At 41.7% G+C, this 27,433-nt stretch overlaps 3 protein-coding genes and 1 non-coding gene across 6 annotated transcripts; 3 read left to right on the plus strand and 1 right to left on the minus strand.

The window, feature by feature from the left end:
• The first annotated feature begins 6,272 nt into the window (after nucleotides 1–6,272).
• On the plus strand, nucleotides 6,273–6,355 carry trnal-cag. The gene has a single exon. It is a non-coding gene; the product is annotated as a tRNA-Leu (tRNA).
• A 2,057-nt stretch (nucleotides 6,356–8,412) lies between these two features.
• On the plus strand, nucleotides 8,413–18,724 carry shtn2 (shootin 2). Of its 3 annotated transcripts, none has more exons than XM_046380239.1 (17): nucleotides 8,413–8,546; nucleotides 9,692–9,741; nucleotides 10,083–10,143; nucleotides 10,429–10,523; nucleotides 11,031–11,226; nucleotides 11,768–11,865; nucleotides 11,951–12,032; nucleotides 12,549–12,643; nucleotides 14,749–14,895; nucleotides 15,035–15,173; nucleotides 15,468–15,609; nucleotides 15,831–15,889; nucleotides 16,325–16,422; nucleotides 16,523–16,543; nucleotides 16,643–16,696; nucleotides 16,779–16,929; nucleotides 17,449–18,724. In XM_046380239.1, exons 1-17 carry the CDS (start codon nucleotides 8,534–8,536, stop codon nucleotides 17,604–17,606), a joined length of 1,659 nt encoding a protein of 552 aa, XP_046236195.1. In that variant the 5' UTR covers nucleotides 8,413–8,533; the 3' UTR covers nucleotides 17,607–18,724. The 3 variants fall into 3 exon arrangements, with proteins under 3 accessions (XP_046236195.1, XP_046236194.1, XP_046236196.1); XM_046380238.1 differs by having other exon boundaries at nucleotides 8,418–8,567; nucleotides 17,449–18,720; XM_046380240.1 differs by having other exon boundaries at nucleotides 8,476–8,582; nucleotides 17,449–17,819.
• Nucleotides 18,725–19,194: 470 nt separating this feature from the next.
• On the plus strand, nucleotides 19,195–23,110 carry tex261 (testis expressed 261). The gene is made up of 6 exons (XM_046380242.1): nucleotides 19,195–19,411; nucleotides 21,156–21,235; nucleotides 21,341–21,494; nucleotides 21,737–21,804; nucleotides 22,303–22,405; nucleotides 22,524–23,110. Exons 1-6 carry the CDS (start codon nucleotides 19,342–19,344, stop codon nucleotides 22,637–22,639), a joined length of 591 nt encoding a protein of 196 aa, XP_046236198.1. The 5' UTR covers nucleotides 19,195–19,341; the 3' UTR covers nucleotides 22,640–23,110.
• Nucleotides 23,111–24,199: 1,089 nt separating this feature from the next.
• ankrd53 (ankyrin repeat domain 53) lies at nucleotides 24,200–27,192 on the minus strand. The gene is made up of 6 exons (XM_046380241.1): nucleotides 27,099–27,192; nucleotides 26,727–26,814; nucleotides 25,999–26,198; nucleotides 25,575–25,739; nucleotides 25,357–25,477; nucleotides 24,200–25,175 (listed from the first exon to the last, which is right to left on the minus strand). The coding sequence occupies exons 1-6, from the start codon at nucleotides 27,149–27,151 to the stop codon at nucleotides 24,621–24,623; spliced, it is 1,182 nt and encodes a 393-aa protein (XP_046236197.1). The 5' UTR covers nucleotides 27,152–27,192; the 3' UTR covers nucleotides 24,200–24,620.
• Nucleotides 27,193–27,433: the final 241 nt, after the last annotated feature.

The raw sequence follows: 27,433 nt of genomic DNA on the forward strand, positions 1-27,433 counted from the left end.
CAGTCAGTTTGGTGCTGCTGAGGGAGGGGTTAAGTCTTGTCAGCGTGATGAAAGCGGGCGAGTGTTGTGCGTGTGAATCTGAGCGTGCATGTGTGTATGTCCACATTTGGGCATTTTTATGTCACTATGCATATATACTCTGAGAAAGTGTGTGCCTGCGCAGCTCACTGCTGTGTGTGTGTGTGTGTGTGTGTGTGTGTAAAGGGTGAGTTATGCATGCAGTGGGCATCCCGGGGCACGCAGATGTGTGAGTGTTCAGGACTAAATGCTGGCGAAGCCCGCTGCGAGGGGTCACGACCTTTACAGAATCAGTGCCTCTGCATGTCAGGACTAATGGAAGGGCCCCACCAGCTGCACAGAAAGGAGGAGGAGGAGGAGGAGGAGGAGGAGGAGGAAAAGAGTGAGAGGTAGCAAAAAAGATGAAGAGTGAATAAAGAATGAGGTGGAGAAAGAAAGGGATGGATAGGAAGATTTGGGAGCTGGTGGGAGGAGAAATGGTGAGGAAGAGAAGAAGAAGAAGTGTGAGCCAGGAGGGGCATGAATGGGAGGGAGAAGGAGGATGGAAATTTTGAGCAAGAACACACATATTTTAGGAAGAGAAAGGTTGGAAAGTAGAAAAAAGAAAGCAGAAAAACTGAGAAGAAAGAAAAAAGAGAGGATACCAAGGAATACTGGACAAGATGGATAGAAGGAGGGAAAGAGAGAGGCAGAGCGACAGGAAATGCAAGGTAAGGATGAAAAAGAGAGCATCAGGAAAGCCTAGACAGGAAAATAAGTGAGAAATGTGGAGGTGGGGGGGCGTGATGGTGGGATGGACAGATAAAGAGGGAAATAGAGGGAGAAATGGGTGTGGCCTTGGTGATGAATGCAGTTTTTTTTCCTGCTTTGAGTTCTCTGTCTGTCTCTCCCTTTTGATCTTGCATTTCCAGTTTTATTGCAAAGATCTTCAAAGATTTTTTTTTACATGCCTCAGTTGTAGATAAATATGTTGGCCGAACTGAGTGATTGGTTGGCTGCTTTAGGGGCGTATTGTGAGGATGAACCACTGGTGGAAACTACTGTATGTCTACGTGCAATCAAGTGCTGTGCATAACACTTTAGAGGTAGTTTTCAGTTTGAATCTTTCCATTTTGTACTTCAGAGGGAAACATTCTTTGACAGCTTTCCAGTTTCTTGGCAGATTTAAATGTTTAGAAAATAAATGAGCTGATAAAAGTCTGTATTTTTTAGAATAAACTACTAGACATCAGTAAAAATAATAATAAAAAAACCAAACAGAAAAATATCCTGTTAAATGAGTCCTTTTGTTCTTCCAAAACCTGAACGCTTTCTGCAGATGAGACTGTAATTGGATGCAAATTATAATGCAGGACTTTTACTTCTGATTGACTGCAGATATATTTTTGTTCATCAGTTTATTAATTAGCATGTGCTGATATGTGTGAGCAGAAACAAATTGATGTGAGAAGGAAAAGAGACAGGCTTCACGTCAATAGCAAAAAACAAGCAGCAATTTATGTTTTAATCATTCATTTGCTCAGCAATATGAAATAAGGCTTTTGTGAGCATGCGGTCTTGTGATTTGCTCTTTGATGGTCCGTGGCTGCTTTTTTTAATTTTTATTTTTACACAGAAGCATGTTTCTACGAATTTATATTTTATTATAACAACCTATTATTATTTAAATGTAAATACAGCCGTGATGAACTGAGAATATTCTCTTATTTCTTAAGGCAAATCAACTATTTAAACACCTGGAAATTTTATTGTCACAAAGCTGAAAACAGGGTTGTTTTTCTGAGCTCTTCAAAAAATTTTTAATTTTGCTGCTTTTGGTGTTTAAATTAGTTCAAACGAGCTCAAGGCAACAGTGAAACACAACACACACACACATTTTAATTAATTATTAATCCAAAAACATCAGATGTAGTAGTAAGAAACACAAACAGGGAAGATTTGGGGCTTTATTATTATGATTATTATAATTATTTTTATTATTTTACTGCATTACTTTGTATTTCAATGCATTTAGAGAATTTAGCAGGACTTTTACATGTAGTAGAGTATTTCCACAGTGTGGTGTTAGTATTTGTAGTGAATTATGATTACTTCTCTCGCCACTGGATTAACAGACAAACTGTTTAGCAGAACTAAGAGGGACGATAAGCGTGTGTTTAGGGATTGTGCGAGCACTGGGGTAATTGATGTCAAACCGATGTTTTGTTGTTGTTTTTTTTTTGAAGAGAAAATAAGCACCAATCAAGATGAGGTGAATGAACAAACAGCAAGTTATGACTTAATATGATCATTTGAAAAATCAAAAAACTTCACAGACAGACGGACAGACAGAAGCATCTATCAGTATCAGTCTGGCAGCTCTGTGTCTGCTCGCAGTGTGTGTGTGTGTGTGTGTGTGTGTGAACTTCAGTGCCACTGTGTGCCCACCATGACCAGACAGCCTGCTTCCTCTCCTGTCATGACCCCCCCCCCCCCTCCAACCCGGACCGTCTGTGCCACTTTGTGCTGGGTTCAGCAGACGGTTTCCACCACTGACATCATCACTGTGAGACGGTGATGTAGCTGCCCTTACAGGTGACGTGCCAGAGGCCAACAACCGAGGGCACTGACACGGCATGAGCGCATTTTTATCAGTGAAGACACGAGTAAATAAATAACAATAATAAGTAAACATTATTGTGAGCTCATAGAAACACTGAGCAGATTCTGTGTTTTGTCACAAGCGAGGAAAGAAAGGAAAGGAAAGTCTGTTTTCGTGCCATCTTTGAATTCTTACATTTGTGTGTTTATTACCACTTTTTAATCCTGAATACCCGGCTCACATGTATTTCCCCTGCAGTTATTCATATTTGGAGCTGGAGCAAAGACTTGTTGAGCAACAGGTGGCAGATCACAGAGTTAGAGTGACACCTACAGAGCTCCGGCTGCAGCTTCACTCAGAGAGGACACATGCCGAAAATCACAGCACATGTGGCCTTCACAGGTTCGGGCGTCCCAGTTTTTTTCAGGGATAGATAAATGTAGACGTTATATAAATCACTAGGTTTACACTTAAACAAGTTGTCTTGTCCAAAGAGAAGTTTTTATGAAAATACAGATGAGGTGCAGCAGTGTGTAAATTATCTATTTTAGTGTTGTCTTAAACTTATTCCAGGCTATTTTGTATACTGTATTTAAAGCATATTCATCCATTTTAAACAAAATCCAATATATTAAACTAAAATACATTTGAGGAGCATATGCATATATATATATATATATATATTTTTTTTTTTACCAAATCCTTTTTTAAGAAGTTAATTTAAAAAAACTTTATTGTTGTTTAATTTAGTCTCAACAACCACACAAGAATCTTGGGGAGGAAATTCAATAAATGCAATCTGTGAAGAGGAAATCTGAGCTCTATCTTACATTAAAAAAAAATAAATCTAAAAGCACAAAGTTCTGTGGTGATTAAAAGTTGAAAAGAGTGGGGAAGACACAGGGGTTGATGTCACCACAGAGGAGGCTTACAACATTTCCACAAGCCACCCGAGCAGCACATCGCGCTGAAAAATTAATATAATACGCCTGCATTTCTGATCATGTTTGATTCAAGACTGAGAATCACAGTGAGTGTTTAGTGTTAAAATCAGGGCTTTGTTTTCACACAGTAGAGCAGCCTGTTGATACCTGCCGCAGTGAATGTAAAATCAGTGCCTCAGCTACACTCTTTCACTCCCTTCAGGTGATAAAATCAGTTTCAGTTGTGCTATAAGTTGAAATCTAAAGGTGAAAACTTCCCCTTAAACGTCTGCAGGGGCGGATCGATAGCAGCGGTAGCCCGTACGATATGTGAATATTTTCCCCCACCTCAGTGGATCAGTGCGCGAATCCGCCTGTGTGTGTGTGTAAGTGTGTGCTGAAACTAATCACAGGAGAATATTGTCATTTACTCCCTCTAATAGACTCGGTCATCATCCTCTGGTCTAAACTAATGCAGAGACAAATCCCCCGCAGGGAATTGACTCACGGGCTTCTATTCTCAGCCAACTGGACTCGTTCATTTCATCACCTGCAGCCTGTAATATTTATGCGTCTCCTGCGTCAGCGTAGTGGTGCATCATAAAATACTGTAACATGAACGCACTTTAAATCTGCGATGGTGATGTAATATCAAGTGGTAAACGTGGCCCACATTTTAAATATCCCATTAAGTGCTTATAAAAATCCCTGCTGGCTCTGACCAGATGGGTAAAGGATAGTTTGGGGTCGGGGAAAATGATCTCCTTCTGTTTTGAGGCAAACACACACACTCACACACACACGCAAGCACACAAAAAGTGTTGGTGTTTTGTTTGGACAAAATGTAATGGCCCGGATGATGACAGAGAGGGGGAGAAAGTGCGAGAGGGGAGGAAAGACAGTGGATGGAGCCAGCGGTGGCGGCTGCGGCGGCCCTGTTCTGTTTGTGTTTCCAGCGTACAGTGGAGTCACCAGGAGGCCAGCAGTGTCTGCGAGGCTGTGCTGTCACAACGCATCCCGTCTCCTCCAACTACACTCCACCTCCCCTCCACGCACTCAGCATCCTCCTCGCTCAGTTTCCAGAAACATAGTACCCGCTAAAAAAAGAAACAAAACAAAAATAAAAATCAACAAAAAACCAAAAAAACACCCTCCTCTTCTCACTCGCCTCTTAAAATTCGCCTTACATCCCCAGCCTCTCTCGCGGGGTCCTGCCGAAGGCCTTGTCTTACGCAAAGGTCACATCCCCGCTGACCTCTTGTTGAACCCAGCTTGACCTTTGCAGGTTAGCGTCTCTGTCAGCTGCAGCTGTGCTGCTGCTAAAAGCCCAGATTATCCAATCACACAGTCATTAGCGCTGAGTGGGCCAGAGCCAAAGCAGGTGAGTGTGTCTCTCTCTCAAAGTCTTTCTCTGTCTTTTACAACCAACCACAGACGTACATTTTACTCAGCAGATGATCACAACCGTCCCCTCTTTATCACATGTTCAAAAACGCATCATATCAGTGGCGTTAAAACCCAACAATCTGTCACCTCGTTACAAACTCGTGTAAACTGCCAGATGCGACTGTAGTATCATAAACTAAACCGGGTGGCTTCAGCTTCATTAAACCTCAGTTTTCAGACAGAGTCGTGGACCAGAGTGTGTGGATGCAGATGAGACGGGGTGGGGGGGTTGCCAGGATTGAGATTTTCAGGATGACAGGCATGTGTGGCATCCAAGCCAATCATGGCAGAGATTTAAAGACGACCAGCTGGGTGGTTTCAGCTGCAGGGCGTTTGCTTTTTTTGATGGTCTGCCAGAGCTGCAGCACAGTTTTAGAGGAAAGAAAATGGACTCTTAGTGATTAAAAATTTCAAATTAAAAGAAGATGAATTTAGTGTTGTGCATTTCCCTATAATTTGACTGTTGGAACTTAGCCTACTTCATGGACTGATAACAAACACAAGCATAGGATTGTTTATAATTTTAGCCACTCAATAATTAGTCATAGCTTACCATGCACTTTAAAAATGTATTTTTATTGTATTTCATATAGCTGTATCTCACTGTCTTTTGTGCCTTATGTTAAGCACTTTGAGTTGAATATTCTGTTCCACACGCATTGCTTTACTAAATATGTGCCCAAAATGTTAATATAAAAACATGTCTATTAACCAAATATAAAGATATTCAAAAAATATTGTTGTATGAAGTTAGCTTGAGGAGGAAAGTGCATTTTTTCTGTAATATTTCTCATTTTTGCAGCTTTAATGTGTCATATGTTATCATCCATATTGGCTTTCGAACAGTAAAGCACACGCACACCGCTAAGACTCACAGTAATGTAAAACAAAAATATTTTAAATGTTTAACCTCTTTAACAGCTCTGTCCGTTACGCAAACTCATGCTGTGCTCAGCCGCAAACAATTTTATTTTAAATTAACCTAAGTTTTCCCAAGACACCAAAAAGATGCCTTTTTAGAAAAATCTGAGTGAAAAGATAAAACGCGTATTTGTAAAGCTGTCAACATAAACTGTGGGTGTTGTTGCAGTTTTAAGGAATCGCGATCTGACACGTGTTGATCTTCTTTTTGACGTTTAAACCCGGGCTTTCACCTTGAACCTGCACTTCTTCGTGGTGAATTGCAGCGTGTGACATTATGTAGGTCCATACTGTGTGTATTATACCGATATAGTGTGTAATTAATAAGTCCTTGTCCTGGAAAGTAGGTCTATTAGATTAGATCCTGACGTTCTGATTCGTATGTCAGGATGGCCGAGCGGTCTAAGGCGCTGCGTTCAGGTCGCAGTCTCCTCTGGAGGCGTGGGTTCGAATCCCACTTCTGACAGCAGTATTTTTTGTTAGGCCACGCTGTGAAAACATCTATTCATCAGCGCTTAGACTAATAATGACGGCTTTTAGCTACACTGTAGTCAGAGTCGGTTTTAATTATTATCTCACACTATTGTTCTGAAGAAATACGTTTAACCCTTGACTGTCCTCAGCAATTTGGTAACGCAACCTAACTTGTTGCTACTGAATAAATATCTTGTAGAATAAATGTAATAGAATAATAGAATAATTGTATAGAGTCCACTGTCAAGTGGACTTCTCTTTTTGTGCGGTCTATCATATACATCTATATATGATGTAAAACAATACTGCAGAGATATTGATTTAAAGAACTTGTAAGCTATAAGTATGTTTGATTAAAATGAAGAACCATCTGACATTACGACAGAAAATACGATAGGATCCGAAGTTATCATGTCTGCAGCCGTGGTCCGTATTTTTTGAATTACCTTGACATTTCTTTTCAAAAGACTAGACAAATTAAAATGAATCAGCACTCATTTCCAAATGAAACAAAACAGTGTTTGAGAATATCAGAAGGAAGAGGAAGGCCAAAGGCTGGCTGAAGCCCATGGCAAGCTTTGTTTAATCTTTGTGCTTTTTCAAACATAAATCCTGCTGGCTTTTTCAATCTGTCTCAATTTAACCAGAATTTAAAAGACCCAGTTTTAATGAGGATCCAGTTGTCTGACAATGTCGCCCACTGCAAGATACACCAGACAACAGCTAATGTTAAGTGACAATTTCACCTTTATTAACATGGTGAGGAATCATTAGTAAAGGTCAGGGTGACGGGCTGGACAAGGTTTTGGTGCTCAGGTGGTGCCTGTAAAGAGAGCAACAGAAAAAAGAAAAGACTCATTAAATCACAAGGACGTCACTGCCACGAATCACAGCAGCTTTTATCGTTCATCTGTACAGGGCATCCATGTGTATGTTGAAGGTGATTTAAAAGAAAAAAAAATTTAAATTAGGTCTTTTGATTAGAAAATATTTATTGTCCCATGTCCCATGTGTTGTAGGGAGAGAAAAGATCTCTTGAATCTAAATTTATAAAGCAGGGTCAAGGCTGTCATTGAACACTGGCATGTTTCAGCACACAATGGGAATGCTTGCTAAATAATGTCTGACTTTTACAGATAACTCACCTTGCGGACATTTTTGCAAGGGTCAGGCTTTGGTTATTCCACAAGCCAAAACCACTATCTGACTCTTCCATGATTTGTCTGGAGTTTTCTCGGTTTATTACAGATCACACATACTTAAACACGTCCAACATTCAGGTCTTATATTTTTTCAAAGAACGTAACACACCTGGATTGTTTACAGACTGTCAACAAGTACCTGCAACGATATTTGAGATTTGTTTTATTCGACTTAGGACTCATTTTTTTCTCTACTTCATGTTGGAAGACACACACCAAAAAGTATACATTTTTCTTTTACAGTCAACAAAGATCAAACTAAAACAATGAATTAATCCTAACAACCAGTCTGTGTAGCCCAAACCTGATAAATTTTAAGCTTACTCCTTTGTTTTTCATGAAAATATTCAATCTTACAACATAATATGCGCTCGTGGTGACTGCTACACTCTTGGTGAAGGCTGCTGCTAGAAATAAACCGTTAAAAAAAATGGCTTTAAATTATTTATAGCGGGGGAATGAGTGTCATCAACATCATCTTGTGAACTGTCATCAAGATTATGGTTCCCACGGCAGGTCTGATGTTTCCGAAGTCGTGAAGAGAAGTCGAGCACAGAAGAATAAAAGAGGCTTTGCCTTTGCCTGCGACAGTGTGAGTGACATTGATCCTGCAGAAGAGAGACAGTGTGACCACATGCATGAATACAGCCTACATTCTCCTCTTTTTACTGTACGAACAAGGGGGCAGAGGTTCAAACGCCTCACACTCTAGCTGACTTACATCAACAGTAAGATTCAACAAACATGATCAATATTTAGATACATGTAAGTGCGTCTTCTGAGGAGCGTAAGGAAAAAGTTCCTCTTTTTAAAACTGTGGCAGTGGAGGAGGGCTTTAGCAGAAATTCCCGCTTGCTTCCTCCATAAAAAGGCGACTGCTGCTCAGACAAAAAGCAGGTTTCTGTTAGTGCTGGGATGTGCAGTTTAGTTTAGCTTACCAAGGAGCTAAAAAAGTAAACTGTGGCAGGATGTGGATGCAAGGTGAGGACAGTGCAACAGCAGGTAGGACTTGATAATGTGCGTACAAACTCCTGCTGAAATATTGGTTTTAGTCACATGATATGATAGTCACATTTTGCAGTTTCAATGAGTCCTTTCGGTATCTAAATAATTGGGTTCAGTACTTGCATGATAATCAGGTTAGATTTCCTTTTCAGGAATAATAAAATGTTCACATCTTGTGCTGTTGTTCATTCAGTCAAAGGTCATCCATTTTTGTTATTATTGTTAATATATATGTTATATTGTTTTTATTATTCCAGCACACTCTTGATTGGGGACGTTTAGTGTGCTTTAGCACTTTGAATGAAACATGAGATGGAGCCACTTCTTTATTACAGTTCACCATTTTGGGGAGTGTGCTGTTTCACTTTCCTCGCAAGATGACTTTCACTTCTCTTTGATATTAAGCTACAGCCAGCAGAGGTTTTGCTGAGCTTGACAGTAAAACATCGGGTTTGTGTGCAAGAACTTTGTAGCTGGGCAATGTGAAAAGTCCCATAAACCCCACATAAAACGAAAAATTATCTAGTCTTATAGCAAACTGAGATTTAACTTGCCAGTTGCTGAGCTTTAAAGAGACTAGTAGGTCGTTTTGTTTCCTTGAAAAGAACAAATCAGTCTTGTCCTCATGCTAAGCTAGGCTAAACACATACTGTCTCTGGCTCCATGTGTTTGGAAAACATGTTAAATTCACCGTCTTGCTGATAGATAGATAAATGACAAGTCCACAAGACCACTCTCTGTGGTATCTGTTGGGTAAATCTGAAGCAGCAGCTAGCAGCCAGTTAGCTTAGCACAAAAAAAAAATCTTCTAGCAACTCTAAAGATCTTTAATAAACATTTTAGCATAACACAAAACTCAGCTTATTGGACAAAATGAAGCAGAAGCTGGAGATTATACTGTGACTCAGAGGCCGCAGAAAGTGAAACGCATTTTTTGTAGGATCCTTAAGTGATTTCACTTCCTGTGTTTCTTGCACCGACCTCCATCACATGGCCTCACCAAGTTCCCCCTGCAGTCACACTGACAGGATGTGTGGATTTCGTGTGATTATCTTGCCTCTCAGATGAGTGTTTTCTGTTTCCACAGCCTGTTTGACAGAATGATGTTATTTTCCCCACAGAGTCTGACGGAGAGAGTGATTTATCTTCTGAGGATGAGGGAGACATTCGGGTATGGCCGCTAATGGCTGGCAGTAAATTGCTGGTTAATTAATGCCACTTTCTAATGTGCATTAGAGACAATCAGCATGAGAGGAAACACTGAATTTCCTGCTCAAGCAGATGTACTGTTATTTGCTGAATGTCAAACGACTTCTCCCACGTGATTACATAAAAATATCATACAAATTGGACAGGCTTTGGTTCAAAAAAATTTAACTAAGCTAACTATTTAAAAAGAAAGAAAAGGAATCGAATTGAATTGAATACCATGAGAATAAAATCAAATACTTGTGTATTTTGTTGTTACCTGATTGATCTCATTCTCCTTTCTCATGGATGTTTGACTGTTAGTGTGAGATCCTGGAAATGCAAAGGGATGAAGCCAATCAGAGACTGTCTGAACTGGAGGAAGGTGAGAACAATTTATTCATTTTAATATCTGTTTGTCCTGATTCAGGACCATAAGCGAGGTAGAGACTATTCCACAAAGCAGAAAAACATTTAAACTTCAAAATCACATCTATGGCAACATAAAGTCTCCAGTGCAGGGAAAAATGCATCATGTTCAAATTTCACAAAGAAAGGGCGTTTATGATTCAGGTTTAATCTGTGCAAACTCTCCTCAGGTTACCTCTCTCAGATGTTTTTAGTGAGATGACCGTGAGATGATTAACTTTTCTCCTCCTCTCATTTGCAGTCTCCAATCAGCTCCTGAAGGAGATTAATGTACTGGAGATGCAGTTCCAGATTGAGCGCTCCTGCAGGGAGAGTGCTGAGGCACTGGCTGCCACAGTACGTCTTGTAACCTCTGCAGTGATGCTCCTTTCCTTTCCTTTCCTTTCCTTTCCTTTCCTTTCCTTTCTGCTTTTTCATTCACTCTCCTTTCCTTTTTGTTGTTTGCCTTTCTTTCATTAGGTCCCTCGTCTCCTTTCCTGTCATTTTCGTCCCAATGTCCTTTCATTCCTTTTCGTTTCTTTCATTCCTTTTGTTTCCTGTCCTTTAATTTCATTTTCTTTCATGTTATTCTTTCACTCTGCTGCAGTTTCCTTCACTTCTCTCCTCTTGTGCTCTCTCTTGTCGCTTCCCTCCCTGTATGTCCTTTTGTTTTGTTTCATTTTCATTCCTGTCTTCCCCTCCGTCACCTGTGCTGCCGTTTCTCCTCCTTTCCTTTCATCTCCTGACATGTCAGATGATAGACTCTAACCTCACCTTACCTTTGTCATTTTCACACTGATAGATCAAACTAAGGCGCACACACAGCGACCTCCAGACTCACCCTCCTCTCCTCTCATGCCCTAGGTGACCAAAGAGAACAAAGTCCTGAAGAGGCAGAGCCAGATGCTGATGCCGCTCATCCCCGAGCTGCCTGAAAACTCTGCTGCCATGAACTTAGACCAGGAGCCCGACCCCATGGTTAACTGTGACTTGGTTGATGTTGGTGTGGACAGGAATGAGGAGGCGAAGCTGCTGCTGGAGAGTCAAGCCAAAATCGCAGGTTTGACAAAACGGCTCGAGATGTTGACAACAATTAAACTTGTGTCTGGCAAACCAAAAGTGAATATATTTTGCCATATGAGGAATATATGAAACAATAATGACCCTAAAAGGAGAGATGGTTTAGCTAATGTTGTTCCTGATATCGTAAAATAATCATCCCGATATATTAAACATCACCACTTCAGACAGTTAGTTAGAGAAGCCTCTTAACAGCAGTTAATTCACCATGTGTGTATTATTACGTTGGTTCACAGCTGAAGCACATGGGTGACCTTAGACACGCTGTGTTCCCCGTGAAAACCTCACAGAGTAAAAATTTAAAGCTTTATTTATCAAGAAGGGATAAGATTGACAACACCTTTGGATCACAGCACATATGAGTGTGAAGATACAACTAAAAAAGCTTCTAAATGATGTTTCTGTAATAAAGTGCTTCAGAATCATCATCACCACAGGAGAACTGGAGTTGGATTTGAGGTTTTTTCAAGCGGCGTCAAAGTCTTGTAAACATCACAAACCTCTTTATGACTGTGTGCCAGAGCTGCAGACGTCTGTGGACGCTTTGCTGGCTGAGAAGCTGAGGCTGGAGCAACAAGTGGAGGATCTGACCAAAGAGCAGGTCAAACTCAGAGAGCAGGTACATCAGTGTGTGTGTGTGTGTGTGTGTGTGTGTGTGTGTGTGTGTGTGTGTCTGCACGTTATCACCAACCCTTTGCTTTCAGCTGGCTCTGGAGTTCGAAGAGAAAGAGGCTGTACTGAGGAGAATAAGCAAACAGAGCAAGACCATGAATAAAATCAAACGAGGTGAGTCCTCACAACATTCAGCTGATGATTATTTTCATTATTTGTTTAAAAAACAGTCATAAAATTGGGATAAATGATTCTTTTTGTTGTTTCATCCAACCAGAAGTGTAAAAGCCAAAAGTCATTTAAAGGGCAATTTCACCCAAATTACAAAAACACAACATATTTTGTCTTTTTTCTGGTGATAAATGGTTTTGTTTGATCTTCTGAGTTTTCCTGTTGCAACAGCAATGCAATGTGTGTGTATTATTACTGCAAAATGGTGAGTTTTTATATAAAATAGAGAAAAGCAACAAATCATAATGATTTAAATACTTGAATATGATGTAAATTAGTGAATATATGACCTTTTTGCTTTGATTTATTTGACAACTTAATGAAGCAGTGGATCATTCCGGCGCTACGTTTCAGCTTCCGTTGCCCAGTCAAAAACATAATGAATGACATCATCATCATCATCATCATCACTGAATTTCATGTGTGTTCTTTATGGGTGTGTGTGTTTTGTGTGCACAGTCTCCCAGCTTGTCACAGAGGAGTTCACAGAGATGTCTCAGAAGCTGGAGCTGGAGCAGGGCCTCCGGCAGCACGCCGAAGTCTTCGCCCACCAGGTGTGAGCGCGTGGCATACGTGTGTGTGTGTGTTTGTGTCTGTGAGCTGTGTGTACACGTGTGTTTTTCTGCAAAACATTTTGTCATACATTCACACTTATAGATACTGAGGGTGACAGGTCATGCCACAGGAAGGGAGCAGGAGTGTTGGAGCTGACCTTCGGGCAGCTGGGGCAAACACACCAACACTTGGGCAGAAATGGGGAGGTGGGATTGGGGGTGCTTGCACACATGCACACACACAGACACACACACTGACACACTCTTCTGCTGTCAGAGTGCAGATGATGTGGCAGGACAGGGGAAGGAGTCTCCTTTCTCTGTTTTCACATGGATGACACTTTGGTCAAATCTGGGCTCTCTGGGTGAGGCGAGGCATTCACACAAGCACACACATACAAGACAAAAGCAGACACACACACTCACAGACATGCGGGAAAAACACCAATTCACTTAAAACCCACATACCCAAACACACTTTTTTTTTGCTGCCCCAGCTGCTCATATAATGAAGGCCTTTTCTTTCAAAAACGTGTCCCCGCTCCCTTCCCTTCCCCATTTAGCCCCTCCCTTCCCCATAATTAGTGGTCATCATTGCCGCTGAAGGAGAATAGCGGTCTTTAAGCACAACCTGTCTTTGCCTGACACCTTTATGTTTTGCCGAGCATATAGCAATTGTCGCCTTTGTGCACGGTGTCCTCCATTTACCGGACAGGCGCACAATGGGCTGCCTCGCAGGGGTCCTTACCTGTGAAAAGGACCCCCAACTGTTCACACAATTCAGCCCCTTTACTCTCAATTCATGGTAAAAGACCCCCCTGTGCTGAATGCCTCTTGTGTGCACTACTATTTGTCTGTTTTCATGTGTTTTGAAAACACATGAACACACCATTCACACCTCTTCTCTGTGATGCATGGTGGTATAATGATGCAGGGCCTCAAACAGGAAACAATTTGGCTGTTTTTTTTCACATCTGTGTGTGTGTGTGTGTGTCTCTTTGTCCCTTTGTGTAGCTGTGTGTGATTGGGTCTGCGTGTTTGTATGTATGAAATAATTGCGCTAATTGCTGTGTGAAAATTGCTCTCTGCTTAAGGGAGACCAGAGATTAGAGTGGTGTAATTTGCAGCGCAGAACCCCGTGCTGCATGCGCTGATACAGAGCTCACCAAACCCGCTGCTTCGGTTTGTCCTCACAGGTCGAAATGCAGAAACCATTTTTTTGTTGTTGTTGTCACGCTCTCTGACCACAGGCCTGCTCTCACAAGGTGCCCATTTAGTCAGTCAAAAAGACCAGATCATGCTTTAATGACTTTTCCACGGTTCTACCAGGTGATTCTGATATTTTTAGGTGTTTGTATATTAAAAAGGCGACTCCAATTAAAAAGTTATTGCCTCCTATTGATCGCATTTTCAGGTGCCTCTCTTACATTAATGACCAATTGTATTAAATGCCTTGTTTTTTCTGTGGCTACGTGCTCATGAGCTACGTTAATGTCCTCTGCCAGCATGTTTTTGTTTCTGTGTTCGTGTTATACCCGACTTGATGTGCAAACTAGTTTCCCTTCGTGGATTAATTAAGTTATTTAACCTCACAGATCTATGACATTTTCCCTGCATATATGATATTAAGCATCACACAAGCTCATGCAAAAGAACAAAAGGTTTGTTTAGAGCACTCTGAGCGTCTGGTGTATTTATTAGTCACACCACAGAAGAAAGAATCACCAGAGAATGAAGGCTGTGCTTGACATTTTGCATTTTTCCTAACAAGCCACTTATGTTGGAACATCGGAAAAACGATGCTTTGTCTCGCAGCTAAATCATCCTGTTTGCATTGTTATGACTCATCAGTGAAGCCGATGAGTACCAAGGCTTCCAAGTCATTGTTCAGTCAAATATTGGTTTGAAAACATTTTCTCTGCATTGTGACAACCTCCTGGGGGAAGAAAATGAATCAACAGCCACTCATATTTCACTTCATTCTCCTTCTTAATTGTGGTTCATTGTCACTGATGCATTTCTTTCCCATTTTCGCGGAGGCGGATAATCATGAGGAAGAGCGGAAGATGTCAGAAGGTGAAGCTGGATTTGTTGTGTCTTGTCAGATGGTGGCGCAGCAGAAGGAGACCCACGGACAGAGCGTGATGCTGCCGCAGAGCTCAGAGATCGGCCTGCAGCTGCAGCAGGCGCTGGAGCAAATCTCCACCATCAGCAAAGCCCTGTGTGATGTACAACGCTTTTACCAGGACCAGGTGTGTGCAGCTGTGATGAAAGAGAACAAAATGCATATCCACTTTGACCTTTTTATGTTCGTCATCATGTCTCCTGTTTTGTTGTTGTTGTTGTTGTTGTTGTTGTTGTTGTTGTTGTTGTTTTTGTCATTCCTGTCAGAGTGCTGTGGAAGGCACCAGCGTCCTCTCTGAGCACCAGAGCCTGAAAGAACAGCTGGAGACGAGCAAAGAGGAGACGAAAGCCTTAGAAACTCGGCTGTGTGAGGCTAACAGGACTGTCACGCAGCTCCAGGACCAAGGTAGCTGCCAGTAGAGACACGTTTCTCAGCAGAAACAAGCCTAATGGTAACCGCAGGAAAGAGTGAAAAGCAATGAGTGACTGCTGAAGCCAAAGTGACAGCAACTTAGGATCCAAATATTTAAGTTGTTGTTGATAAATGAAGTGCAGTCCTTTGAAAGCTTTTCTTTCTCTCTGGATTAGACCGGTTTTACATTCTATATGGTTCAATGTGATTTTGCATTGTCCAGCCGAATTCGCTCTTTGTTTATGACACCGATGATCAGATGTTTTGTTTTGTTCTGTTCCTCTGCAGTGAAAGAGCTACAAGATAAACTGAACAAGGAGGACACCACTGATGAACCGGAGGAGAGTTCTACTCCTGCTCCTGCTCCTGCTCCACCTCCACCGCCTCCTCCAGCTCCTCCACCTCCTCCACCATGCACCACTGCCACCAAGTATGCCCTTTCCCTCTGTCATTAAAACAGTGGGGAGCGTGGACAGTCTTATAGTTTCACATGATTGTTAAAATATTGATTCAGAGGCTTTTTACACTCAACAATAACAACAGCAACAACAAAAAATCCTCACCCACCCAGTATGATGAATCTGACCCTTGTGACCTCGCTCTCTCTCTCTCTCTCTCTCTCTCTCTCTCTCTCTCTCTCTCTCGACAAAGTTCACTTGACTTCCTGAGAAGCAGAAGGAAAGAAAAAGCCAACAACGCTGAACAAAACAGTGAGTCTCACACGGTTAAAGTCTCCCTCCAGTCAAAAATGTGTTTTTCCTTCTTGCTGTTCCAGTTGAATTTTCGAGCCTGGCTGTGAAGAGTGATGTACATGCAGAGTCTGACACTATCGGACTGTTTCCACATTCATCTGCTGAAAGTGTAAATTCTCTCTTTTCATGCAGTAATTTGCGCATTTTTTTTCCTGCCTTAAATATCTCAGAAATGCATTAGAAATTTTTGATGTGTGGCTCGAAACAAGCACAGATGCAATCTTTAAAGTAATTCTCGGATTTTTAGGATATTTCCTTTTTGGTTTCTCAAAACACAGTAAACAATACTTCATCTCTGATTTGAACACTCTGTTTTCCTGAAAATATGCTACAGTGACACTGCAGAAGTGGCCGTGACAAGTTTAAATATTTTATCCATTTCTACTCTTTAAGAATCAGCACCCTTTTTGGACATGAAGACGAAAGCTGTGGATGAAATGATGGAGAGAATAAAGAAAGGCATCGTCTTGAGGCCTATCAAGAGAATACAAGTGCGCAAATTGCATTCGCAACTTACACAAACTCATATGAGTGCAAAAGACAAAGTAATGAATAATAAGCTCTGACACTAACATCTGACTTTGCTCACAGGATGACAACAGCTCATGGCAGGTCGGTTTTCCCGTACTTCTTTGTCACTTTTTGTTTTTATCATAAAGCAGCTGTGAACCAGTTTTATTCACTGCCTTCAAATCCTAAATCCTCTTACAGGACCAGAGGAGTGAAAACAGGAAATCAGCCATCCTGGAGTTGAAAGGAATGCTGGTAACGTACTTAAACTCACATTAGTATCCTGATGCTAAAGCCTTGAGTGATAAATGACATCTTCATCCATTCTACACACCAGGACAACATGAAACATCAGCCCCACCGCAGGGTGTCATCCAGGAAGGGGTTTGGCCGAAATGTTGGGGAGGCAGAGCTCCTGCAAGTCCTCCAGAGGAGGAGGAGGGTGATAGGCGAGAACCAGGACCAGCCTTCCTCTGGACAAGCACAGGGTACGCTGTCCCATCAGTCCTGTGTTCATAATGACACGACAGTGTGTGCTGTCTTTCATTGTTGCCTCTTGTGTCCATGTCAGTGGTCTGTTTAGGGCCAGAGGTATGCTGAGGCACGACTCAATTAGTAATCGTCTCAAAGGATAGTTTCACATATTTCATTAAAATCCAAATTAGGATTACAATATATCTTGCTAGCATTTCAACACATTACAGATCAGATACTTGAGGAAAACTAAGCGTCTAAATAATCCCCTTGTGACTGTGTTTGAGCCCTTGAACAAAGGAGTAGTTTTTGGACAACACAGACAGCGAGCAAGTAGATTCTCCAAAATGGTAGAATGTTCCTTTAATAATTTGAGGCCACTAATAGGAAAACAAGTCTATGTTTATTTTCATTGTTGCATAATTTTTAAAATGAGATAATGCTTTTTTTTTTCAAATTTTTCAGATTTGTGTCTAACCAGAGGATGCGGTCCTCTCTCTCTCTCTCTCTCTCTCTCTCCCTCTCCTGGTCAGACCCTCACTCAGGTCCACAGGCTGTCCCAGCAGCAGGAGATGTTCCCTGGGCAGGGGAGTGCGGCAGCGCCCCTGTGCTCCGGAGGCTGAGACAGAACCGAGAGAAGAGAGACTCTCGCCTCAGAGCATCAGCACTGCTCTTCAAACAAGACGACTGACAGTACTTACTGCAGGAAATGACATAGATAATAAATATAACTTCTTGTCTTTAAGAGTCATCACCTTTCTATGCCAAAATGTACAGTTTTGTTGATGAAACAATTCAAACAAATAAAGACCTGAGTTATATTTACCTAAAATAATGTCAGATGTCAGGTGTAACAGACAGTGGGTGCAGGTGTCAGATCCCACGTTCAGGACTAGGGAAAAACAAAGACAAAATATTTTTTCAAATGCCATTTAACTCAGATTTTCTTCAAATAGCCAGAACTTGTTGCGTGCCAAAAGAAACTCATTGAGTCGTGTTTAACGTCCATCGTCTCTCTTTTTGGGTGCCTGCGTTTGAGCTGATCTAAGTGCAAGTTACGGGATTTTTATGCCACAGAATATAAATAGAAAATGGCCTGGACCATAAAAGAAAAACACTTAGGTTATGTGAATACTTCTCTCCCCCTGAGGTGTCTGTTTCTCAAAGTGCCATCCAGCAGAAAGATGAAGGCTGCCATTTATTTAGGCACATTAAAGCCCTCACACCCAGAGTCCAGAGGTGTTCCTGAGATAAGAGCCTCAGGTGATCTGTGTCACTTCCTCCTGAAAGTATCTTTAAATGTGGCAGGTCGCCTTTTGTTTTCTCACCTTCACACAGATACTGTATATGTGTGTGCATGCATGCATGAATGAACACATACGCCCTCGCACCAAGCTATCGAGCCGTATCTATCTGCCTATATGCCTTTGCGAAAAGCATTTGAAAAGAAGATGAAATTACTCCCACCTTTGACTCTGACACCATTTTAGTGTCTTTGCACTGTTTCACATTATATATTTACCTTATTTAGCTCTTTTTACTAGAAGGTCTCGGTCTGTTCACTCTCCGGCATACATTTTTTATTGTTTCCCTCCTCAGTCTCAAAGGTGTTAGCTTTTGGGATGCAGTAATGTATTCTGCCCCCTCTGTGTTATTGAAGCAATGCACATAAGGCCAGTGTGTGTGTGTGTGTGTGTGTGTGTGTGTGTGTGTGTGAGAGAGAGAGAGGGATATACAGAAACTGAGAAACAGGAAGCTTTTAAACTTATTCAACTTCATTCAAGGCTACTGATGAAATGGGAAGGATGTTGTGTAGAATTACATGCTTTGTCTAATTTATTAAAACAGATGAGGATTTGACCATGCACACTGTAGTGAATTCATCAAAGCACATCATGAGACATTTGGTCACAAACACTCAAACTATGTGTTTTTAAAACACTGCTGAAGAAAGGAACTTTGGGAAGGCAGTATCCCCTTTGCACTCTAAAAACTTTTCAGTAAATTTAGCCACCTATCACATTCCTCTTCTGGGTCATTTAATTCAACCAGGGACCTAACCTACCACGCTAACCAGAGCTCCTCTTGTCCACATGCTGAACTTTCCTCATTCCAGATGAGACCCGCACCTTGACTAAAATGGTAGCTCGTTGACGTGAATGTGTCAGTGAGGCAAATATAAAAGTGCTATATAATTGCAGCCAATTCCCACGCATTTCTTAGGACAGATCTTATCTAATTTAACTTATCCTCCAACCACAGATGGCGCTACAACCAAAACAAGTCCCTTCTTTTCTGCTCTCTTCAGTCTGTGCTGAGAACACACGGGGAGGAACTTTGACCGCTGCGCCACTGCTAGTTAGCAGCCAGCTATCAGTTTTGTGTATTATTTTCATATTTCTCTGCGTTGTTTCATATGCAGAAAAATGTGGTTTATCTATTTACTCAGCTGGCTGTCGTTGGTGATCCAGATATCCTTCGTCACTCTAGCAATAGGTAAGTGCACACTGAGAATTCCCTTCAAGTGGTAACTCACTAGCTACCAGTTGCTTGCTAATGCTAGCGGACCAAGTTAGCAGGTGAAGTTGCACCATTTGGCGTTGATGAGGCTCCGTTTCTCAAAGCGGTGGCCGTATGAGCACTTACCAGTGTGTTGATTATAAAGTGCAACTATGAATAGTAAACCTACCACAATAATAAATAAGTTAAATGAGTTGCTTTGATGAATTGCTGCAAGCTACCTACCTACCTACCTACCTGCTTAGCTAGCAAGCTAGCTTTCCTGGGAGGATAAAAGAAGAAGGCAAGTTGTTATTTTTTTGTAGTTTTTTAAAATCTGAGAAGTTTTTTTTAGATAGTATCAGACTGTATACTATTATGTAAAAGCACAATAATTTGCTATGGTTAGATTTTTGCCATCTCTTTATTTGTAGTTTTCTTAGGGCATGGGAAACCAGGCGTAAAGTTTGCTTATATTTTCTGATAATGTTTGCTAACAGTTAGCCAGAATTTATCGATAGAGCGCTCTTTCTCTTCAGCTTCTTCGTATCGATACAAACGAATCAATCAGGCAGTGCCTCAGCAAACAAAGTTAGTGTGGTCATAATGTCTGACACGCAGTAAAGACTAGCTAAAGTTGCAGGAACGTTAGCATATCCAACTAACGTGTGACTGGGGGCATTTTCGTTTGTTTACGTCAGACAGTACTGTTAGGTTAGTTGACCAGCTTGCTGCCTGACATGCGGCCCACCTGCCTCTGACAAGCGGCACCAACAACATATTGAATTTACTTTGAAAACATCTGTAGGAAATATGCCGAGGAGCCTGTCCGTCCACGTCGCCAGTTAGTTACCTGGCCACGTATCACCTGCTGTAGCTGTCAGGTGTGGCTGCTGACTGTTGAAACCTGTTAATGTCGGTCACACTCCGTCATACCTGTTAGATATTTGTCTCTGTTTCTGTCCCTGCCTCTGCTGCAGTAACGTTATCTGTTTACTCTTTGCTTTAGCATGGCAAAGGCAGAAAAAGGAAAATAGGACGGATGCTATTGTTGCTTTATGAAACAATTACCAGTGATCGGTCAATTAAAATCTTGTAATAAGAACACCATTTGGTTTGCCAGGGTATCTACATCGTGTCTTCTCTACTACAGGATGACATTTGACAAACTCTTGCTCACGTATCAATTATCATCTTTATTACTGTATTATTACTGAATAGAAGCAGTCAGCAAAAGCCAAAAGGAAATGATTAACTATCAATAAAGTAATTAGACAGTTGTGTTGTTACAAAGAGGTACTGACATACTTTATTACCAATGGCTGTCTTACAGAGTAGCTTACCTTCCGGCTCTTTGTTGCCACTCATAAGCTGCTTGGTAACAGTGTGACACCATAATTGGTACAAGGTGAAGGAGCCTTATGTAATCTGTGAGACCCACTTCTTATCAACAAGTACAGTTAGGGATATGAACTGAGTCTTGGGAACAACTAAAACTGTTTGTGTTAACTAAACCTGTCAAACACCAAAGGTTGGCATAACATGTTTCATCAAATTTTTGGTTTGTTTATGTGTTCTCATTCAATATCTGCTTTTGTAAAATCAGGATTGTGTTTATTTTATGCTACTGAATCTCATTACCTACTGGGCAGTGACTGTTGTTAGTACCAAGAATAGCAAACTGTTAAGAGATTTGAGCTTTTCCCCCATTTGCTTGCTTACCATCTTTGTCCTTACTCAGCTGCTGGCCTGTACTACTTGGCAGAACTAATAGAAGAATACACAGTAGCCACCAGTCGAATAATAAAGTACATGATAATGGTGAGTAAGTGGGTACAGACATGTTTTTTAAAGAATATACTGCAGCAAAATCTGTAAAGAAAGCCTGTAGCACTTCTGTTTGACTCTGTGTGTGAATGTGTCCAGTTCTCGACAGGTGTGTTGACAGGCCTCTACCTTTTTGAAGGCTTCCCAGTATTGATGGTGGGAGTCGGCCTCTTCACCAACCTGGTGTACTTTGGCCTTCTGCAGACTTTCCCCTACATACTCCTAAGCTCCCCAAACTTCATCCTCTCCTGTGGTAAGTGTGTCAAACCCTGACTCTTTATTTTAAAACAGAGCACCTAAAGAAAAACTGTGAAAGCACAGTAAGGATAGATGCTTCCTGGTATTTATATGAAACTAACAAGAACAAAAAAAAATCTTGTGTGTGGAATTATTTATTTATTACCGAATCAATGGTCATTATCTGTCAGTAACATGTACGTGAATTTCTTTTACTTTTTCCAACCTTTGTTTCATTTCCTTTGTTTTCACTCCCAGTGTTGGTGGTGGTGAACCATTATATGGCCTTCCAGTACTTTGCACAAGAGTATTATCCATTCTCAGAGGTAAACACATCTCAGGTTTATGATACCATACCACGTCAATTTATTATGGTGCCTTTTTATGTTGTGGAGAAAGACTCTGAGGTGCTCATATTTCAATTTTCTGCTAGTTTATACTACCACTATGCTACATTATGGAGACAAATATTATCATGTTTTACTACATTCATTAGATTTATTTAATAACTTTGATTGCTAGTTACTCAACAGATTCAGATTATTCAGTGTTGATAGGCTGTAGCTCTGCATGTGTAATCAGTCAGATATTGTGGGCGGGATATTGAAGTGAGACCACAGACAGAGAGGATGCTTCATCAGAAACAAAGTGGCACATTTTTACATTTATTTTATCAGCAGCTGGGACAAAAAAAACCCTCTACTGATGATGGTGAAAATGCTGAATATTGGACCCGAAAACTGTGCAGTTTAATAATCGTCTCATCTGTAGGTACAATGTCTCCTTGTCTTATAATCTTTAATTTGTTCCTGACTGGCATCAAGGTACTGGCATACTTCACCATCTGCCTGTGGGTGATCCCCTTCGCCTTCTTTGTGTCACTGTCAGCGGGGGAAAATGTACTTCCATCCACCATGCAACAAGGAGGTGAGACTTTTTCTCTTCGGCTGTATGTTGCCTTTGGACAGAGCACTGGGAGTATTTAAGGGCGGAGTGAATGGTTTTATTATTTTTTATTGCCCATTCCTTTCTTCTCTTCTTTTAGATGATGTGGTGTCTAATTACTTCACCAAGGGCAAGAGGGGGAAGAGGTCTGGGATCCTCCTTGTGTTCTCTTTCCTCAAGGAGGCAGTGCTGCCCAGCCGACAGAAAATGTACTGAGGAGCTCAGTCCTGGGGTGCAGCCTCTTGCGTCGGGGTGCGCGAGTGAGTGTATGTGTTGGAAATTAGGGGGGAAGCAGGAAGGACTGTGGAAATTTGTTTTTCGGATGGGACTTAAACAGGGCAGCAGCCAAAGTGGAAGAAGAGCACATGAAGAGGACGGACCAATGAACAGATCAGAGCTTCCTGCTGCACGAGCCCACAAAGTTTGCACAGGCCACGTTTGTCTGTCTTCGTCTGTCCTTGTCTGTCTGTCTGTCTGTCTGTCTGTGGTGACTGCCAGCAACATCTACTAGAGAACTCACTGAGGGGATCTTGTCCATAGTGCAATGCTTTTGAATTCTGTTGGACTCCTCCATTTTTTTTAAGCTTTGGTATTAAAATATGTATGTGCGGGGTCTGAAATTAACAACCACAAAATACCTGTAAATTCTGACTTTGGCAGATAAATCCTTATCGGTTTTCTTCTTGAGATGACATCTGCTGTCATTTGTGTATTGTGTGTTGCTCACACTTCATCTGATTCACTACACAAAATGGCATTAAGAGACCAAATACAGCTAGCAACAACTTGAAATGAGACATAAATGTGATGACTTAAAAGGTTCCTTCTGGCTAAATCCAGATGTTCAAGCATGGATTTTGGTAAGTAAGTAAGCCTAGAAAGTATAAAATGGCTTTAAGTGGCAAACCAGCTGCTAGAAACACAGAAGCACACTGAAGCTCTCATTGATATTACTTTAAATGAGAACAGGCTATCTGAAGTTTAATTCTAAGTAATTTGCTTCTGTTCTATGAAAACTTCCAGTTCCATGGTATAAATACTTCTAGCGCTGATCACTTCATAACTAAATACTCTTAAAGTGATATTCAGCTATCTCTGACGCGTGTCCACAAAAACGGTGCACTTTGTTTTTTCTTGTCTCGCTTTAATCACCCGCACTGCAGTCTACAACAGCCCTGTCTTCTCTGAAAGTCTTTTCTGTTTTTTAAAAAAATAATAGTAATAACTAATTTTTATTTTTACACTGAACGTTTAAATTGAACTGACATCAAAGAAAAATTCAAACACTTCCGAAGATCAAACCGTGCAGTGACCCAGGAAAGCTTACTGGTGTCAGGGACAAGAACTGCTCAAAGTGGTTTGATGAAAGTACTATTAAAGGAGCCGAAATTCTTTTTTTAATGTAGGCTGGTATGCACAAAAGTGTGTCATAAAATAAAAGAGATTTTTGCTGAAATAACTCAGAGATTAAATGATTCTTTTCATGGGTTGGTGTGAAAGGAAATAAAACCAAAGTAGATTTACTGAGCCTCGTCGTTTCCAATTAAACCAGGTTAATCCACCCGCTCGGTGTTAAATTTCATTTGCAGTGAGCTCCACAAAAATGTGTGTGTGGTATGTGTGTTGGACTGTAGCTAGATGACATTTTGTTATTCAAGTCCCATATGGCTCGGTCACAGTGGGTGCATCAGGTTGAGGCTAGTCTGCTCTTTGACCCCCACTGAGGTGTGAAGTGCTTCATGAAGTAAAGGAAAAAGACAAAACCACAACACACACTCACATACACACACCTTTAGCTGACAGGCCACAGCTCACAGTTACACACATGCTGTTGACAAGCCCTCACCTGGATCCCCAGTCATTACCCTGGGGGGGATCAGTGAAAGTGCAGGGATACATCTGTGACAGGTGACCCAGTTCAGTGAGGTTTTCTCACCTTTCCCTCACCCTTCCCCCCCCCCGTCTGCTTTTGGAGGAGCAGTGTCTGGAGTGTGTGGCATTTTTAATTTTGTCACTTTGAGCTGAAGTTGTGGGGTGGCAGGATGTCAAGCTAAAAGTGGCTTCTTTCCATGTCCAACAAGCCGGGATGTAAAACTATAAGAAATGTTTCACTACCTGATGGGTTTTAATACATTTTTTTAAACACATCTACTAGTTTCAGGTCTAGCTGAGACTCTTCCAGTACAGAGTGGAAGGATCAGTAGTGTCCAGGCTCCAGCACCTCAGCCAGGTGCATGGCCACCTCTGTCCAGGGGGAGGTGCTCCGCCCCTGGGGGTATCCTCGCCGCTGGACCTGCACAATGCTCTGTGGCTCGAAGTGCCAAGGGGAGGCAATCCTGGAAGGGAAGGCTCTGGGGAACAACACTCTCTTGAGGACATCCAGGGGCAGGTCAGGGGCGGGGCGAGGCGTATTGTCCCACTTGGTGATGTACTGAAACCTCTTGCTGTTGCTGTCCCTGCACACTGCAACGCTGTCCCGGAGGTCCAGCTCTTTAGGGGTCTTCTCTGGCTGGAGGCCCATGAAGATGGTCCAAGGCCTGGAGGATGAGGCTTTAGGTTTCTTGATGGAGGAGCTCCTGTCCTCCTGAGGGCCCTCAGGTGGGTGCTTGGCATGTTTTGGATCAGAGCGGCTCTGATCTGCTGGAAGGCACTGGCTGTGGTACTGGCTAACCAAGGCTCTGGGGCAGAAATCCTTTAGGAGAGGAAAACCTTTCTTGTTTGCCCACTCTGTCATCTTCGCATCACTAAGTGTCTGGGAATTGACGCAGAGAAAGTGTGATTAGTTTCTGTGAGATGTTCAATATATCCCGCAAATGTCATAAAAATGAAGTGAATTTGCAACAATTAGAAACTGATTTTTGTGATTCCGTCACAGTGTGAGGGTAATATATGCCCAAATGTTGGATGACAGGATTTCCACAACACAAACTAACCTTTTTACTGAGATCATTCAGTTTGGCCATATCCACAAGATCACAATATAGAGCTTGAACTAGCTTCCTCTCCTGCATTTCTTTCTTCTTATCTTCCTGCCACGCGCAGCTTCTCAGATACCTTCACAAAGACACAAGAAGCCTGATATCGTCATCTTAGCCGAAACAGTTTAATCGGACTTTCATTTTTGATACAAAATGTTCTTGCAGCTCTTTACCTTGCTACCTTCCTGCAGCACCAGATGCGTGCCAGATCCAGAGGAGTGTGTCCATTGCTGTCCCGGGCCGACACATCTGCTCCGGCCTGGACTAGGATCTCTGTGCAGTCGAGGAGGCCTTCAGAGGCAGCCAGGTGAAGCGGGGTCATCCCTGAATCTGTGGTACTGTTATTAATAGTAAAATTACTTACCCATATTTTCTGAGCTTCATCATCTTTGTGTTCACTATCATCATAACCATCTCACGCAGCAGCAGCTGTAAATGCCATCATCTCACTGTAATCATTATTTTGCTTTTGCAGTATTATTTACATTCTACATGTACCTTTTAAAATAACATTTATATTTTAACCCAAAATAGAAAATAAAACCTGCCCTAACTGAAAACCTGCCTAAAGCCGTTATTCCCAAATAATGCCCCTACACATCGATGTCGGCCCCATGCTCCAGCAGGTATCTGAGGCACGAGGAGGTGTTGGGTGAGCTCTGGGAGGACAGGACCATGTGAACAGGCCGGCGACCCTGGAGGTCACTGCTGTTGATCCACCCCGGCCCGGACTCCACCAGGAGCTGAATGGTAGGCAGCTGGCCGTAGAGGCAGGCCACGTGGAGCACTGACAGGCCCTGGAGAATGAAACACAAATTGTCCTGTGATATAAATTACCCCCCTTTTATAAACTGTTGTCCACCCACAAGACTTGGGCTTATACTGAGTCTAAGTGTCAAGGCAGTAATGACCAATAAGTGTTTTTCGCAGCAGACATGTCGTCATGTTACAGCAGGAGAAGCACAAAAGTGTGTAATATGGAAAATGGAGTAACAGCACCATTAAATGTCATCAATGTCACATGTCTGAACGTTTCCTGCTGTGACAAGTAATATGTGCACATGTGCAAATTGATTTGGTAATGTTTTTATCATATCAGACATTTGATTATTTCCATTTTGTGAATGTATGTGTTTTTAATGAAATACATTTGAAAACGGAAGTTACTGGACAACACATCCACAATCACTTCACGGTACTCCGAGTACTTAAGTATACAAATTTGGCTGACTTTTCACCTTCATTGATGTATATTTAAGTTAAAGTATGCTATCATCATAACACTCCCTCCTTATGCCACAGGAGTGATCAACCAACGAGGCTACCTGTCTGTTCACGCTGACGTCCAGCTTCTCCGGGCTCCCAACAGCTGGAAACATGCATCTGTCCGGTGGAGCTTTGCGGGTAAGTTTGCTGCAACACGTAGAAAATGCGTTTGTAAATGACTATCGTGGTTATTAATACTATCAGGCTCAAAACAGGTTGAATCTAACTTTCCCCAAGATTTAAAATGCCATCCAGTCGCCTACAGCCACGTTAACTTGAGGATGTTGATTTAGGGCGAGTGAATACAGTCACGTAACGTTTAAAACGACCCATATAACAAACCGAAGTGCGTAAAACAGCTGACGCTAGTTTGACTAATGTACAAAAGACGTATACTTTACGCCCAGAAAAATGTTCTTAACGTTATTTACCAATTTTTACGTCTCCCACGTCTCCTTTTTCCGGATTTGTTGACAGGATCCATGGTTGCTATGGAAACGTGGCAACCTTGAATTAAACCCCGATTTACGGCAACTGCGTAACAATAGTTTTATGTTTAAAATAACAATAAAGCTTCGCACCAGATATAAATAATAGCCCCGCTTAATCTGGGGCACAGAATCACTGAACTGAACTAGAACTACATGTTATTATTTTTTTTATCTCAATAAAATACAATAAAACATTGCTTTGAGGATTTCCTGCTGCATATGTAATATGTGCGGTATCCCATACAAATCTTTAACGCAGTTAATGTGGATGTAAA

This window comes from Scatophagus argus, chromosome 23 (assembly GCF_020382885.2).
Source record: "Scatophagus argus isolate fScaArg1 chromosome 23, fScaArg1.pri, whole genome shotgun sequence".
Taxonomy (NCBI): domain Eukaryota; kingdom Metazoa; phylum Chordata; class Actinopteri; family Scatophagidae; genus Scatophagus; species Scatophagus argus.